The 17,596-nt window shown below is 47.1% G+C and overlaps 1 protein-coding gene across 1 annotated transcript in view; it reads left to right on the forward strand.

Annotated features, from left to right (window-relative positions):
- XDH (xanthine dehydrogenase) overlaps window positions 1–17,596 on the forward strand; it is a 411,630-nt gene that overhangs the window by 197,626 nt on the left and 196,408 nt on the right. The window contains exons 18-19 of the mRNA XM_069233805.1: window positions 9,495–9,664; window positions 16,385–16,508. Coding sequence (XP_069089906.1) covers window positions 9,495–9,664; window positions 16,385–16,508 — 294 coding nt within the window. The remainder of the gene's footprint in view (window positions 1–9,494; window positions 9,665–16,384; window positions 16,509–17,596) is intronic.

The following is a 17,596-nucleotide window of genomic DNA, read 5'->3' on the forward strand; positions in this document are numbered from 1 at the left end:
TCCCATTCGTTGTCCCCCCTCCCGCCTCCCAGCTGACCCCTCCTCCCCCCCTTCCCTCTTAAGGTGGCCGCTGTGCGGCCGCGCCGCTGGCGCGCCAAAGACGCACCAAAGGCAAGCCCATCTGCGCCCGTCCGTGCCTGGACCGCGCCCAGCGCCAGAACCCCTGGCCCCCAGCGCTCCCAAAACCCCAAGCTCAGCTACGACGCCGCTTCCCTCCATGCACTCAACCCTGGATGCACTACCACCTGCTTCCAAGCCAGCCCCAAACGCACCCAGGGACCCTTCACCTGTCAAACCTGCAAGTATACCTTCCACCACGCCTTCAATCCGTTCACCGGCCCACGCTCCAACAACCACCTCAAGTGCATCCTCCTCAACGCACGCTCCGTCCACAGACACGCCATTGAACTATGGGAACTCCTGGATTCTACCGCACCCGACTTCACCTTCATCACAGAAACCTGGATGAACGCCTCATCGGCTCCCGACATCGCCCTAGCCATACCAAACGGTTACAAGATCGCCAGGAAAGACCGCACCAACCAAACTGGAGGAGGAATCGCCATCATCTACAAAAGCTCCATCAACGTCACCACCTCCACCGAAGACACCCTCCTCGCTGCCGAAAACATGCACTTCCAGATCCACACCGACCCCAGGACCACCCTCAGAGGCACTCTCGTCTACAGGCCCCCTGGCCCACGCGCCCCATTCAGCGAATCCATCACAGACTTCATCACCCCGCACGCCCTAGCCTCACCTAACTACATCCTCCTCGGGGACCTGAACTTCCACCTGGAGAAGAACAACGACACCAACACCGCCACCTTGCTCGACAACCTTGCCAACCTCGGACTCAAGCAACTGGTGAACACCCCCACCCACACCGCCGGCCACACGCTCGACCCCATCTTCTCCGCCAGCAACCACGTAGCCTTCAACTACTCCTCTGAGATACACTGGACCGACCACAGATGTGTACACTTCACCTTCAGACGCAAGACCCACCACCTTCGCACACAACTAATCACCCGCAGACCCTGGAACAAAATCTCCACAGAACAGCTACTTTCAACTCTCAACCATAACCAACCTGCCATCACCCCCGACGCCAACAACGCAGCCCTCTGCCTCACACAGTGGATCACCAACTGTGCCGACAACCTCGCCCCCCTCAGAAACCTCCCAAGACAGACCGACATCAGGAAACCTCCTTGGTTCACAGACACCCTCAAAGAATCCAAGAAAACCTGCTGCACCCTCGAAAAAACCTGGCGCAAAGAACACACCGCAGAGAACATGTCAGCCCTCAAGATCGCCACCCGTGAACACCACCAGCTGATCCGCTCCACCAAAAGGACATCTTTCAAAGAGAGACTGGACAAGAACCCCCACAACAGCAAAGAACTCTTCAACATCGTCAAAGAGCACTCCAGTCCCAACGCCAGCTCCAACACCATCACGCCCTCACAATACCTCTGCAAATCCCTCGTCACTTTCTTCCATCGAAAGATCACCGACCTACACAACAGCTTCGGACCCCAGATCCTGCCGACCACCACTGAACTCACAGCCCCAACCATCACCCTCAACGCCTGGACCCCCATCAGCCCCGAAGAGACAAGAACCACCATGAACACCATCCACTCCGGCGCCCCATCGGACCCATGCCCCCATCACATCTTCAACAAAGCCGACGCCATCATCGCCCCCTATCTCCAGAGCATCATCAACAACTCATTTGCCACGGCCACCTTCCCCGAGAGTTGGAAACAAGCAGAAGTCAACGCGCTCCTGAAGAAACCTACAGCGGACCCCAACGACCTGAAGAACTTCCGCCCCATCTCGCTCCTCCCCTTCCCGGCCAAGGTCATCGAGAAGGCCGTCAACAAGCAACTGACCAACTTCCTCGAAGACAACAACTTGCTCGACCCCTCCCAGTCTGGCTTTAGGGCCAACCACAGCACGGAAACCGCCCTCATCGCAGTCACCGACGACATCAGAACCCTGATGGACAACGGAGAAACAACCGCCCTCATCCTCCTTGACCTCTCGGCTGCCTTCGACACCGTCTGCCACCGCACCCTAATAACCCGCCTCCGCTCCACTGGTATCCAAGGACAGGCCCTGAACTGGATCATCTTGTTCCTCTCGGACCGAACTCAGAGAGTCTACCTCCCGCCCTTCCACTCAGAACCCACCGAGATCATCTGCGGCGTCCCACAAGGCTCCTCACTCAGCCCCACTCTCTTCAATATCTACATGAGCCCCCTCGCCAACATCGCTCGCAAACACAACATCAACATCATCTCCTACGCCGACGACACCCAGCTGATACTGTCCCTCACCAAAGACCCAGCCACCGCCAAAGCCAACCTGCAGGATGGAATGAAAGACGTTGCACAATGGATGAAGCTCAGCCGCCTGAAACTGAACTCAGACAAGACGGAGGTCCTCATTCTCAGAAACTCCCCATCCGCTTGGGATGACTCTTGGTGGCCCACGGCCCTCGGCACCGCACCAACCCCCTCAGACCACGCACACAACCTCAGATTCATCCTGGACCCCCTTCTCACCATGACCAAGCAAGTCAACGCCGTCTCATCCTCTTGCTTCCTTACCCTTCGAATGCTCCGGAAGATCTTCCGCTGGATCCCCGCCGATACCAGAAAGACTGCTACCCACGCCCTCGTCACAAGCCGCCTGGACTGATACGCAGGAACCACCGCAAAACTTCAGAAACGTCTTCAGCGCATACAAAACGCCTCTGCACGCCTCATCCTCGACATACCCCGCCACAGCCACATATCCGCCCACCTGAAACACCTGCACTGGCTCCCCATCAACAAAAGGATCACCTTCAGGCTCCTCACCCACGCACACAAAGCCCTCCACAATAAGGGCCCCGAATACCTCAACAGTCGCCTCGCCTTCTACACTCCCACCCGTCAACTTCGCTCAACCAGCCTCGCTCTCGCTACCGTCCCTCGCATCCGCAGAACCACCGCCGGAGGTAAATCCTTCTCCTACCTGGCAGCCAAGACATGGAACTCCCTTCCTGTCCACCTCAGGACTACCCAGGACCACCTCGCCTTCAGGAAGCGCCTCAAGACCTGGCTCTTCGAGCAGCAGTAACCCCCCCCTAACGCCTTGAGACCCTCACGGGTGAGTAGCGCGCTCTATAAATGCCTTGATTGATTGATTGATCTGAGGACCCCATCTGTGAAGCTTCTAACTTTAATTTGCTCACAGATGCAACCCAGTATGCAGACAGTACCACCATGGCCAACAAAGTGACATGGCCCGTTCTACTCCTTTGGTCTGACTTCTGTCCCCAACCCAGGGAAAACTCTGTCCGCAAGTACAGCAACCAAAAGAGGCCACTAACAGCTGTCAGTGTCAGGAGCCAGGCCCCAGACCATCCACTGCTAAGTAGAGCCCCAAAGTAGCGCAATTGGGTAAGCTTCTCTTCCAGCCTTGAAGCTGGCAGGGAGTTCCCTATTGGCTCCTGAGGTTTCCCTGACCTTTGAGGTATCTCAGTATGGGGGGCAGTAGCCCCAGGGGTCATATACCCCTTCTCCACTCTACCTACCACCAGTTCAGGGGTGATATCCTGACACTGGTCAATCAACCCAGGGTCTGTACCCTGAGGCTGAACAGGGGACAAGGGTGAGTTCTCACTCACCTTGCCCCTACATCTGGGCTCCTGTACCCTCCTCTGGGTAGTGGTACTGCCAGACAACTGAACTGTCAGGGCACCCTTTGGGGTCACCCCCTCTCAGTCCTCCTGCCACTAGGGGTAACTCATTCCCCAGAAAGCAGTCAATGGGCATCTGGGGACTGACTATGACCCTTCTCTGGGTCACCTCCCCACCCCACACCAGGGATACCAGAGCCATGGAGCGGAATAAATCCTCCCCATGGGCTGAAGTCACCCTACACACCTGGCTGGTGCACTGCTCTGAGGAAACTAGTCTCTCCACCATCATGGTATGACTAGCCCCTGTATCCCTCAGAGTGGTGACTGGAACCCCATTCACTCCCACCTGGTGGAAGTAATGACTCCCACCCTGAGGGATCACCAGCTTGCCCTCTGAGTCTATCTCCCAACTGAAGGAAATGAAGGCATGGTCTACGACCTGCCCCTGGGGACTACTTTCTCCTAAGGCCACATTGGCCACCCCTGTAGAGGTCCCACCAGTGGGTGGTTTCTTTGGACAGGCAGAGTCCCCCTTCTTGTGTCCTAATTGGGAGCACCCAAAGCAGCGGGTTTGGGAATGCGGTGCCCTCAGCCACCTCCTATGAGAACCACCACCCTTTTTCTCAGATGATGTATGGGAGCCCTTCCCTCCCCTCTTACTCTGGGACTTGTCTGGGTCATCTTTAATCTCCCCCTCACCCTGTTGCAGGGAACCGGAACCACCCTTCTTGGGGTCACTCCCAGGTACCCTCTTGGACACTCTGATGCTATCCCAGAGGTCCGCCTCCTCAGCAAGCTTCATAAGGTCAGTCAGCAACTGTCAACTAGGTACTTGCACAACTCTGTAAAGCAAACACTGAACATATGCTCTCTCAGGATCAAATTATACACCCCTGTGTAATCATTTACTTTGCTGCCCGCAGCCATCCATTGAGTGCCTTACTGGAAAAGTCAAAAAGTCTACCCAAGTCTGTGTGGAGAGTTTGGTGCTGTCCCTGAACATCTGATGGTATTTCTCAGGGGTCAGCCCAAACTTGGCAAGTAAAGTGGTTTTCATGGGCGATTATGTGTTATGATCCCTTGGGTCTAATGTAAGGAGTGCGCCCCTCCCAAGTACTGGCACATACTCCCACAAGCCTGACCCGCATTGCTCTTCAGGAACCCCATGAGCCCTTAGTGCAACTTCATAAGCAGCCAACCACTTTTCAATGTCATCTCCCACCACATAACTTGGCACCACATTTTTGGGTATACAAAAAGCCCTCAACTGGATCTCCTCATTCATCTCCGGCAGAACCCAGAGAGTCCGCCTCCCACCCTTCCGCTCCAAAGCCACCAACATCATCTGCGGCGTACCCCAAGGCTCCTCACTGAGCCCGACGCTGTTCAACATCTACATGGCCCCCCTCGCACAACTGGCCCGTCAGCACAACCTCAACATTCTCTCTTACGCCGACGACACCCAGCTCATCCTCTCCCTCACCAAAGACCCACACACCGGCAAAGCCAACCTCCACGAGGGAATGAAGTCCATCGCCGAGTGGATGAGACACAGCCGCCTGAAATTGAACTCCGACAAGACGGAGGTCCTCATCCTCGGACGCACCCCCTCCGCCTGGGACGACTCCTGGTGGCCCACTTAGCTGGGAGCCCCGCCAACCCCAGCCAACCACGCACGCAACCTGGGTTTCGTCATCGACTCCGCCCTCACCATGTCCAAACAGGTCAACGCAGTTTCCTCCTCCTGCTACAACACCCTCCGCATGCTCCGTAGAATCTACAAATGGATCCCGACGGAAACCAGAAGAACGGTGACCCAGGCCCTCGTCAGCAGCAGACTAGACTACGGCAACGCACTCTACACAGGCATCCCAGAAAAAGACATCCGACGCCTCCAACGCATCCAAAACGCCTCCGCCCAACTGTTCCTCGACGTACCCCGCCGCTGCCACATCTCCCACCACCTGAGAGACCTCCACTGGCTCCCCATGGACAAGAGGATCACCTTCAAGCTCCTCACCCATGCTCACAAGGCACTCCACAACGCCGGACCAGCCTACCTGAACTACAGACTCAACTTCTACGCCCCCAACCGCCAACTCCGCTCTGCCAACCTCTCCCTCGCCATCGTTCCCCGCATCCAGCGCAAGACCTCGGGTGGCAGATCCTTCTCCTACCTTGCCGCCAAGACCTGGAACACCCTCCCGACCTCCCTGCGACAGACCCAGGACCTTCTCACCTTCAGGAGACTTCTTAAGACCTGGCTCTTCGACCAGTAGCAGCCCCCCCCCCCTTCTCAGCGTCTTGAAACCCTAACAGGTACGTAGTGCGCTTTACAAATGTTGTGATTGATTGATTGATTGATTGATTGATTGATTTTCTCCAGCAGGTCCTGCATGAATGCTGTCACCATCACTGCTGGACTCAAACTGCCTAGCCTTGATGTCCAGCTCTTTGAGACCTAGTTCATGAGCCAACAGAAGTTTTTTCTCAGCCAAAGCCATTTCGGTCTCAGCTTGTTTGGCTGCTCTCTGAGCTTCAGCCTGTTTTGCTTCCCTCTCAGCTGCAGCCTGTTTGGTTTCTCTCTCAGCCTCCTTCTCCTCTGCTTCCATGTTTAACCTTGCCATTTGCAATTGGAATTCTCTCTCTTCCCTCCTTGTCTCTGCGGTCAGGCCATGGCTTGAGACACTGCTCCCTGGTTTACCAGGGGGCACGATTGCAGGGGTGACATCCCCTACTGCTGATGGAAAATCCTCTGAGGGGCCATCCTCTGGCTCCTCTCCCTCAACATTCTCTTGTGAATGGGCTTCTGTCCAGGCCTTCAGCGCTTTTTGGTACTCCTCCTTCCTGGAGGCACCCCGGGTAGGTACTCCCATTCCTATGCAGAACCCTTTCAGCTGGTTAACAGTGTATGTCTCCAGCTTGGCAAGCCTAAGTCTGCAATGGCAGGCCTAAGACATGGTTAAGGGGCTACTTATGTGGGTGGCACAACCAGTGCTGCAGGTCCGCTAGTAGCATGTTTTACAGGCCCTGGGCACATGTAGTGCGCTTTACTAGGGACTTACAAGTAAATAAAATATGCCAATTGGGTATGAGCCAATGTCACCATGTTTTAGGGAGAGAGCATATGCACTTTAGCACTGATTAGCAGTGGTAAAGTGTGCAGAGTCCTAAAGCCAGCAAAAATTAGGTCAGAAAAAGAGGAGGAGGAAGGCAAAAAGGTTGGGGGTGACCCTGCAGAAAGGCCATTTCCAACAAGTAGCAACAGTCAAGTTCATCTGAGTGCTACGGCGTCCCTCCTGTAGGCTTCAGGTCTTCCCCTCAGTATCTAACTGGAAGGAAAAAGTATAGGTAGAAGATTCCCTACACAGGGCTGCTCTTCCCCGGCTCTCACTGCTGCCTCTGTTCAGTGCTCCTGTTTATCTTCCTCTGTGATAGGGACTCCTGAATATGTCTCTATGTTCTTCCTGTGTCTCTTGTCTGCAGGCCCACAAATGAAGGAATCCAATTTGGAAGTAAGATATGCAACATAGATATGATGTGTGAGAGAACATGTCCCCTAAGTTTCACAGAAAGAAGTATTTGAACTGACTAGTGGTAATATTGTCAATGAAATTCCAGGCAGGGTAACATGGTTGTATGACAGACTGTGTTAAACACAATCCTGAGGTCAAATAAGATCACGTTTGTTATGACCTTTGTGTATATTGGTATTTTTAATGCACTGGGTAGGGCAGTGTCCATTCCTTACCCAAGAGACTAACTGTGCCATGTCAATTAGTCCTCATTGACTCAGATGGTTTCAAATCTGGAAAGCAACTGCCTTGCAAATATGTATCTAGAGAGAGATAATTAAATATCGAGTTATACATATATACTGTGTGTAGGTATAATATAAGGCTGTCATATCTAGGTGGAAATGACAATTTTGCTTCGTTTATTTTGACAAAAAAAAGGGTTTTCTTGATGGATACATTAATAAAGATGGTAAATGAGTTGAATATCCAGGATTCCTAGTGGCCCAGCATTCTTAACCTTTACTGGACCCAAGCTGAACACACCCTCAAGAAATGAAGTCTCCTTACAGTGTCTACAGTTCAAGACTTCACACAACTTAATTTGTCTCTTTAGGTTGTTTCTATATATGTAATATCCTCTTCAACAAATTGCCAAATGGTGCACGTTTCTCTTGTCACATAAATTGATCTTATGGTCAAGTGATGTTTTTATTTGTTTGTTCAGTCTTCTTAATAAGACAATGGTTTACAAAAGCGGAATCAAGATGTTAAAGTTTGGTTAATCCTTTACACAACTAACCACACAACTAACCAGACACATGGACTCAGTGAAAATAAATTATTTGAGCAGATGGGTAATGTTTAAAAGCAAGGTTATGCTTTGGTAAGCAGAATTACAAGTTCAGGGTTCCATTTAAAATGGAAAGGCAAATGTATGCCCAAATGGTCATTTCACAAACAATTCAAGGTTATTAGAAGTTACATCACTTGCTCATGAACTCCAATGGTGACATCGCAGAAAGTGACATTACAGACCCATTATCCCCTATGCTACCACAAGCAGTCACAGTCTTAAAGTCTTTGACAGTGGTTAAATACAGAAAGTGTGAAAAATCCTACAGTATGTGTAAATCTGAAAGCTGGGCATCTTTGGAGTATAGTGTATTCTAGAGAGTCCAGAGGAATAACAACTACGGTTACGGCTAAATTACTACTATGGAATTTAGCAGCGTACCTTTGATGAAATGTGCTTTTGTGAAAGTATTTGAAGCTGAATGTAAGATCATCAAAACTAAAATGCATATACTAAAGTGAAGAGAAGTATTTTTTTATGTACAACCATAATGTACATCTTCAGATTGTAGGTATTTTTATGTTCCCAGCACCATATTAAAATGTAGTCCAAATGATACATAGCTAAAAACAAATAAACACTGGCTTTAAATTTAATTTCAGATTTATTCTACAGTGCCCCATTGTTTTCCAGCTAGATTTATGCTCTGTGAGTGTACGTTCACACAGGCATGCATTCAGTCACTGATATCAGACATAAAACATTGATCAAAAACGCCTCACTGGGCATTTTGTTGCCTAACACTCTCTGCAAAGCAGACCGTGAAAAGTGTGACAGGGCTGACCATGTGGGCCCCTGCACTGCCCTAAGGGCATGGGCAGTGCAAGGGCCCCCCTGGGGCCCTCTACACCCCATCTCTGCCAGTCTTTACATGGTGGTGCTACCACCATGTAAAATCTGGCGGAGAGGGGGTTGTAATCCCCAGGGCTGCGCTGCCCTGGCGGATTAGGACCACCAGCACCACCAGCCCTTCCAGTGGAGGAGTAGTAGTGATGCTGGCGCTCCGACCGTGGCTCAACCGCCACAGTCGTGATTGTGGATGTTTTACTGCCACATTGGCTGAAGACCGCTAGTGTCATAATGACGCCCAGTGTATAAGGGGACTCAATGGCATTTAAAAAATAGGTAACAATATTTCAAGTACTCCTCTATATTTGGTGATTAAATGTGATGCAATAACTAATTAAGAATATAAATATTAATTAGAGGAAACAGCTAAGGACTTTTCCTGGATAGTAATATACAAATAACACTAAACTGAGCATGCCAGGATATCTCTGAGGTGCAGAGTCACAAGTTGCTTTGAAAATTCAAATATTTTAAAGATGACATGGGGTTGTGGGAAGCGCAAGCCAGGACATTTGTGATGTATTGTTTTTCTTAGTGGAAGACACCATTGCTGATGACTTTTGGTTTGTTTTAGGAGGTGCCTGCAGGACAATCCCCTGAAGATATGGTTGGACGACCCCTGATGCACCTCTCAGCTGCAAAGCAAGCAAGCGGCGAGGCCGTGTACTGTGATGACATACCCCACTATGAGAATGAGCTTTACCTTGCACTAGTGACCAGCACCAAGGCTCATGCTAAATTAATGTAAGATCTAACTCTGTTGCTCAATATGTTAAGTCAGGTTTCACTGCCTGCAGGGTAATATATTCTTACGCTACTCCATGGCTCCTAATAAGCTTTCTATGTGAGAACACTATTGTGTTGAATTACATTGAGCATTGTGTTATCATGCATTTAATTTGTGTCGACATGAGAGAGCACCAAAGCCCCCGCTTGGTCAGTGGGGATGGCCCATTAGATAATAGCATAGGAAATGAGGATAGTCATAGTGGAACAAGTAAGCTATCTGGTCGTGATGGTCCCTGAAATCGAAGGATAAAAGATTGCTACTTTGAATATGCACTATTTAGTAATATGTTTAGATAGACAATCCTAGTATTCTTATGATGTAACTGGATTGTCTCATTTTATTTTTCTAAGTTTAATCTTTTCAATTGGGAATACTTTGCATGGTAAATATTATACTCAATACCCAATCTTGTACACAATCTCAGGTAATTTTACAAATGATGTAGATGATGCCTAAGTTAACTTTGCCTGGGAAAAAGCCCAGATAACCATGTTAACACCATCTCATGCTGGCACCACGGGTTCTGTTGGATTAAAATGAGAAACCTTTAATCAAAGGAAAGGAAACCGAATTGAGCAACCAAAATGAGCAACCTTTGATCTAATGAAAGGAGACCCAATTTGGTGCTGAGATCTCGCTTGTTCTGTAAGTCAATGTAGTGATTAAAGTGGTCAACATGAGAATCATCATCCTCCAAAAAGTCTAGCCACTTTTTCAAACTGTTCACCAAGTGGAATTTACAAGAGCACTGATCTTTGTACTCCAATACTACTCTAATGACTTATACAAAGGCTTGCAGAGGCTCCAAAGGCTGCAACACCAGGCAGCCAGAATATGCGTGAACCTTCATTCCATTGCCTCCCACTAGATGTAAATATCAAGCTCAAGTTTCACTGCATTTTCCACAAAGTAGACTGGACTGTAGGACAAGAAAGCTACTATTTTGATTGTGTCAGATGATATTACAATATTGTAGAATGGTGCTACCTTTTAAGAACATTTCACAATATGTGCAATAATTCACTGTTAATGTGATCATTGTCAATAAAACATAAAACATTCAGGGGCAGATTTAAGAAAAGTGGCACTGCCCCCAGTAGAGCCCTACTTTTCTTGCGCCCCTGAGTGCCTCCCTACCTCCACCAAGTGTGTACCGTATTTAAAATACAGCACACCATGACGAAGGGTAGGGGGAAAATGCATCAACATTTTTGATGCTATTGATGTACTGTTCAGGGTTAGCACCAAAATCTCTAATCCTGAACAGTACATAGGGGCCCATTCTAACCACTGGTGTGCCCCCTTTTAACTCCTGCTCTGAGCAGGCGTTAAAAATGGTGAAAAAAAATGGCACAAAAAATCTTTTAGATTTTTTCAGCCCCCCTAATGGTGGTACGCCCCCCCTTGCATACATTATGCCTGGCGCACGCATACTGTGGCCTAAGGGGTTACAAATTGGTGCAATGCATGCATTGCACCACTTTGTATAGGTGGCCTGGTGATTTTGGCATCGTTGGGTCACATTAGCGTAAAAAAATGATGCTAATGTGGCACTAGGAGGCTCTAGGTCTTTTTAAATCTGGACATCAATGTTTAAAACTGTACACTGTATGAACCTATCTACTATTTTAACACTGTCTGCAAAGTTGCCCTATGACTTAAAATGAAAGGTCCCTATACATCCAAACCATAATACAAATGCCCCAAATCTACCAATGCCTAGCAATGCCTGACAACCAAAGAAAAGCCCTCCAAGTAACTCTTCTATATACCTGGGAGAAATACAGCAATATTTTTAAAGTTTAATATGGCTGCTAAATGGATCAGGGGTACAGCTCTATTCCCGAGCAGCCTCAACACTCTACCAAGGCTTCTGTAATGCCCCTTGCCCTCCAAGGGGTAGAGAAACAAATGTGCAAATTTTAGAAGGCTCCTCAGTAAATTTAGTCCATAGTGGTCTCCCAGCACCTGCAGGAATCCTTTTTCTTTCTTCAGTGTTCTTTTAAATCAACATAGTCTTGAGAGTAGTTTTTCTTTTCTTATCCAGGTGCCACTGCCTCGTGTGCCCCTGATTGAACAAGTGACTTAAGAACTTTACTAAAAGAAAAAGGGAGAGAGCACAGATCAACAAGAGTGATGAGGAGTTTGCAGACATTAAGATGAGATTATCTGGACCACAAAGGCTTCAGTGTTTGAACCCTAAAATTAAAGCAACAATTGTCACCGACACCAGTATGAATCGTTTAAAAGACGTTTTGAAAGAATGTACCGGGAACCTAGAGAAAACTATATTATTAATTTCCAGATGTTTCAAAGGTTTTGAGTTGAGATACTCAGTTGCAGAAAAGAAAAGCCTCATTGATATACTGGGCAGTAGAATTATTTTAACAATTTCTGAGGGGAAATATGTTTGAAGTAAGGACCGATCACAAACCCCCAAAAGAAGTGTTCACGAGAATCAGCAATTGGCTCATAGCACTACAAAAATCTTATTTTGAAGTGTAGATGCCTCATACTAGCGATTGCATATCTGATTGGAGAAATATAATCAGGAAAAATGTACTATTAGCTGATCATGTCAAGTAAGCATGGAAAAACATACATGCTAATAGCATAGTTGTAAGAAATATTGGAATGCCAAGGATGAACTCTCTGACAAGGTGGGGTGACTTAGGGGCATATTTATACTCCATTTGCGCCGAATTTGCGTCGTTTTTTTTAACGCAAATTCGGCGCAAAACTAACGCCATATTTATACTTTGGCGTTAGACGCGTCTAGCGCCAAAGTATGAGGAATGAGCGTCATTTTTTTGCGTGAACGCCTTCCTTGCGTTAATGAGATGCAAGGTAGGCGTTCCCGTCTAAAAAAATGACTGCGACGCAAATGCGTCGTATTTATACTCCCGGGCAAAAATCACGCCCGGGAGTGGGCGGGGCAAAAAACCCCGCATTTGCGCCTCTTTTTAACGCCTGGGTCAGGGCAGGCGTTAAGGGACCTGTGGGCTCAAAATGAGCCCACAGCTGCCCTCCCATGCCCCCAGGGACCCCCCCTGCCACCCTTGCCCACCCCAGGAGGACACCCAAGGATGGAGGGACCCATCCCAGGGACATTCAGGTAAGTTCAGGTAAGTATAAATTTTTATTTTTTTATATTTTTTTTTGGCATAGGGGGGCCTGATTTGTGCCCCCCTACATGCCTCAATGCCCAATGACCATGCCCAGGGGACATAAGTCCCCTGGGCATGGCCATTGGGCAAGGGGGCATGACTCCTGTCTTTACTAAGACAGGAGTCATGTAAATGGCGTCTGGGCGTCATTAAAAATGGCGCAAATCGGGTGGAGGCGATTTTTTAGCGTCAACCTGACTTGCACCATTTTTAAGACGCCCTAACGCCATTTTCCCCAACGCCGGCGCTGCCTGGTGTACGTGGTTTTTTTCAACGCACACCAGGCAGCGCCGGTCTGCTAGCGCCGGCTAACGCCATTCAATAAATACGGCGCCCGCATGGCGCTTCAGAATGGCGTTAGCCGGCGCTAAACTTTATGACGCTAAACTGCGTTAGCGCGGTTTAGCGTCAAAAAGTATAAATACGGGCCTTAATTCTAAGTTCGTGCTTCTTTCTAGTTTGAGTTTGATTTTAATTGATAGTGCTCATGAAGGGCATTTTGGAATTTATAAAACAAAAGAGAGGCCGAGAATGTCTTTCTAGTGACAAGGCCAAGATGTATAAACTGAACGTGTAGTAAAAGACCGTATGTAGAGAGTGCCCCAAGAACAATCTATGGTTGTGAGGTTACCCAAAAAACCATGGGAGGATATTGCCTTAGATATCATAGGACTTTTGAGCAATGGTGGATGTCAGCAATATGACATAGTACCTATTGACTTGTTCTCGAGGTGGCAAGAAATTACAGCTTCTCTTAATGTTGACATGTGCACAGTTGTGAAATTTCTTGATGACACTTTCTTCAGTGAGGTTTTTCAGTACACATTGTTGACAGACAATGGTGTCCAACTGGTTTCGGAAAAAAATTAGAATTTCCTATCCAACAAAGTTATTGTGCACAGGAAGTGCACTGATTATCACCCCAGAAATTAATGGCATGGTAGAAATGTTAAATCGAGTTTTAAAATTAAGCCATACAAATTGCTATGTCTAGTGGAAGATGATAGATGGAAGATCTGTTCAAAAAAGTGAAAATAAATAGGCTAACGCCTAACTAACGCCACCACTGTTAAGGTGCTATTCCAGTTGTTCACCGGAAGGAGACCTAACTAGGCTGTGCCCTGCATGGATGCGAATATAGATGTTGGTGACATTTTGAGAAATTATTGGAGAAAAGGGAAATGGAAAAATTTCTGGTCCACCCAAGATGGCTTCATTTAAAGTGTGGAACAAAGACAACTTGTGTGAATGTGGGTTATTTAATCAGGATAAACAATTCAATTGGTAACTGTGATGACTGAAAATTAATACAACTAATTAGAGTGTTGAAGTTGTTTACAAATGCAATAAAAACTAAGGATTCAACAATTTGGAATCTTAACAGTGTTGCTGTAAGAAAAAAAGTGGTATTACAAAGTGTGTGCAGTAAACAAATGTGTAGTAAGGTTTTGGTGGAGCCAAGAATTCTATTGAATGAGAGATGGTGTAGCAGTGCGAAAGAGCTCTAGAGAACTGCAGACACTAAGATATATCTGCACAATTATGGATAGTGGGTGATTCACTTCTAGTTTGATACAATTCTTGGTCACATGCTGACATGCTGTGATTAACGCGCACCAAAAGACGTAGGCTGAACAGTCATTGCTGACAGGTAGAAAATCACTACTCACTGAACTATTGGATGGGACTGATATGGTGACATGAAGAATGAATGCCTTACAGCACTACATGTAGGTCTCACAGCACTCAGTTCCAGTGCCCATGTGTGGATGATAGTTTGGCTTCAAATAGATGAGAGAATGTTCATGCATAGGATGGGCCAACCAGAGAAGAGTGTGAGCAGACAGCAAATCATTGAATCCAAAAAACTTCATTCAAGGTAAAAGCTGAAAAAAAAATTACCTTCATTATAGGGACTCACCCAAAGGAAATATCAGTTCCGTAAATTGTCATTTGAAGTATGAAAGACAATCCAAAAGTGTACTCCTACAGCCTGCACTGTAGAGATTTTCCAGCTTAATGACAGGCAGTTTTTAACCGACCCCAACTGGGGCAAATAGCACTTGTTCTGCGATTTGCCAATCCTGCTGTCATCACCTACAGCTCTTGATGAACACTGGATATAGCAGTGATATCAAATACCGCTCTAATATCTCTTTTATGAATCATTATTGCTACTTAATGCCTCGTCCGTAGCAAATCAGGTGAGATGCAAGTCTTAATTCAGAAGGGTTAATTGAAGGATTTGCCAGAAGAAAATGGGTGGATAAACCAAAAGGGGGCTTAATGATTTGCTCAGCATAGGCAAATATACATGAGATAGGGATTTCAGACTTCCATCACTAGATCGCATTGTATCACACTAGGGGCTAGATGTATAAAAAAAAAACGTTCGCGATTCGGTAATAGCGATTTTTAGGAAATCGCTATTTCTGAGTCGCAAAATGGTATGTATCATATTTGCGAATCAGTAATAGCGATTTCTTAAAAATCGCAAATGCTATTACCGAATCGCAAATTGCGATACCGGCCCCATTCGCACCTATGGGCCTGTAGGCCCATATTTGCGAATTTTTTGCATTTCCCAAATTGGAATTCCTAACTGGAATTTGCAATTTTGGGAAATACAAACCCCAGGGTGCTGGGGGCCTAAGGCCCCCTCTGCTGCACCCCAAGATTTTTTTTAAAGACATGTAAGGCGCACACATGCCAAAGGGGCATGTGTGCGTTACATGTCAATTTTAAAAATGCATTATTATTGCATTTTTAAAATTTGCACATGGTTCCCACCAAGTTCAACTTGGTGGTAATACTGATTCCTTAATGCCCAATTCTCATTAAGGAATTGCTTGTTACATGTGGTTTAGAAATCGCAAATAAGGATTCCTTATTTGCGATTTCTTATTTAGAGAATCGCAATTTGCGATTCTCTAAATGGGGTCGGAATTTTAAGGAATCGCTATTTTAGCGATTCCTTAAAATTGCGTTGCAAATGCCTTTCATAGATACTGAAAGACATTTTTGCATTCGCAAACAGCCATTCGCACCGTTTGCGAATGCAAAAACGCTTGATACATCTGACCCCTGATTCAGACAATCATTATTAGGTTCCCTTAGCTCACACTAGCCTTACCAAGCAGTCCTAGTTAGGCAGCTTGTGCTCCCTTGGCTAAGATCTCACCAAGTGCATGCTACAGCTCATGCCTTGAGCGAGAATCATAGACAACCCCACTGTGATGGGCTAAGTGCAGTTTGCACACATAACATTATGATTCCTTTTATGTCAAGGGGTTGACAGCCTGAACGACAGAGCCCAAGGCATGTGGTGAACAACAAACAATAACAGGATGTTTTGCCTGCAAAAGAACCAACGCAGATGGCCCAAGTCACCTTCCCAATTGTCACACTGTACCACAGAAAGGAATCTTCTGAAGACGATGACATTATTTCAAGTTTTGTACAAGCTTACTTTCCTTCACTGTTTGTGTGTTTATTTTCTTCTTACAGTTCCATTGATACTACAGAAGCTCAAAAGGTCCCAGGCTTTGTGTGCTTTGTTTCTGCCAAGGACATTCCCGGAAGTAATGTGACTGGCATTCTGCATGATGAAACAGTATTTGCTGAAGACAAGGTATGAATGCTCACAAGGAAAAAGAGCAAATAATTGAACTAAGTATGAGACCAAGTTAAGATGTCCTAATACATGTTTCTCTTGTATATTTAGCAGTGAATTATAAACAATTGTTGCTGGTCAGTTGAGTTCCACTTAGCCACCCAAGGAGAAGTGAGTAGTTTTTAACAGTTGGTGTAAAGTTCAAGAAAAAAATCCCACAAAATTAAAAACCACACTAATGGGAAACATAACTGTACTATTTCAAAAGACTGGAAAAACAGTGTTCAATGTGCCCAGAGTTGAGCAATTGTGGAGGGGAAGTGGGATGTGGATAAAAATCCATATTTAAGCCAAATAAAAAGAGCAGGACAGCTATATGTCAAAGCTCATCGAAGAGATGTAGGCTGACATTAGGGAGGAACAAAAGCATGATGATGTAGTGGGGGCATTAGAGGAAAAATATTAAGGAGCAAGCAGTGGCAATGCCAATAGGTTACTTGTTTAAAAGGGAGCCCCATTCTATTTGCTTTGGAAATGCTTATTTGAAATATATAAAAAGTGGTGTTACAATTAGGTGTTGAGTTAAGAAAACCACTTAAATTCTCCCGTTATAGTTTAGAATATTAACTATAACTTGTTCCCCCATAATGTGCTGCATATGATCGCATCACTCATGACATGTTTAATGACATAATTTAATGACTCCACCCAACCCCACCGCAAGTGCACAAACCCCTGCTGCACACAGCCATCAGCCACGACCTGTGTCCAACTTTCTTGTGGGCACCGACCCCCCTTAGTGCATGGCTGATCTGGCTTTTGGCCAGGCCCTGCGCCTAACTCCCCTGTTGGCACCCAGCCCCCCATTGCACATGGCCGAAGGGGGTTGCCCGCAGGGAGTCACCTCCAGCAAATAACTATGGGGTTCATTCTGACCCTGGCGGCCGGTGACCGCCAGGGTCACCGACCACGGGAGCACCGCCAACAGGCTGGCGGTGCTCCCAAGGGCATTCTGACCGCGACGGTTCAGCCGCGGCCAGAAAGGGTAAACCGGCGGTCTCCCGCCGGTTTACCACTGCCCTACAGAATCCTCCATGGCGGCGGAG

This window comes from Pleurodeles waltl, chromosome 5 (genome assembly GCF_031143425.1).
Source record: "Pleurodeles waltl isolate 20211129_DDA chromosome 5, aPleWal1.hap1.20221129, whole genome shotgun sequence".
NCBI classification, from domain to species: domain Eukaryota; kingdom Metazoa; phylum Chordata; class Amphibia; order Caudata; family Salamandridae; genus Pleurodeles; species Pleurodeles waltl.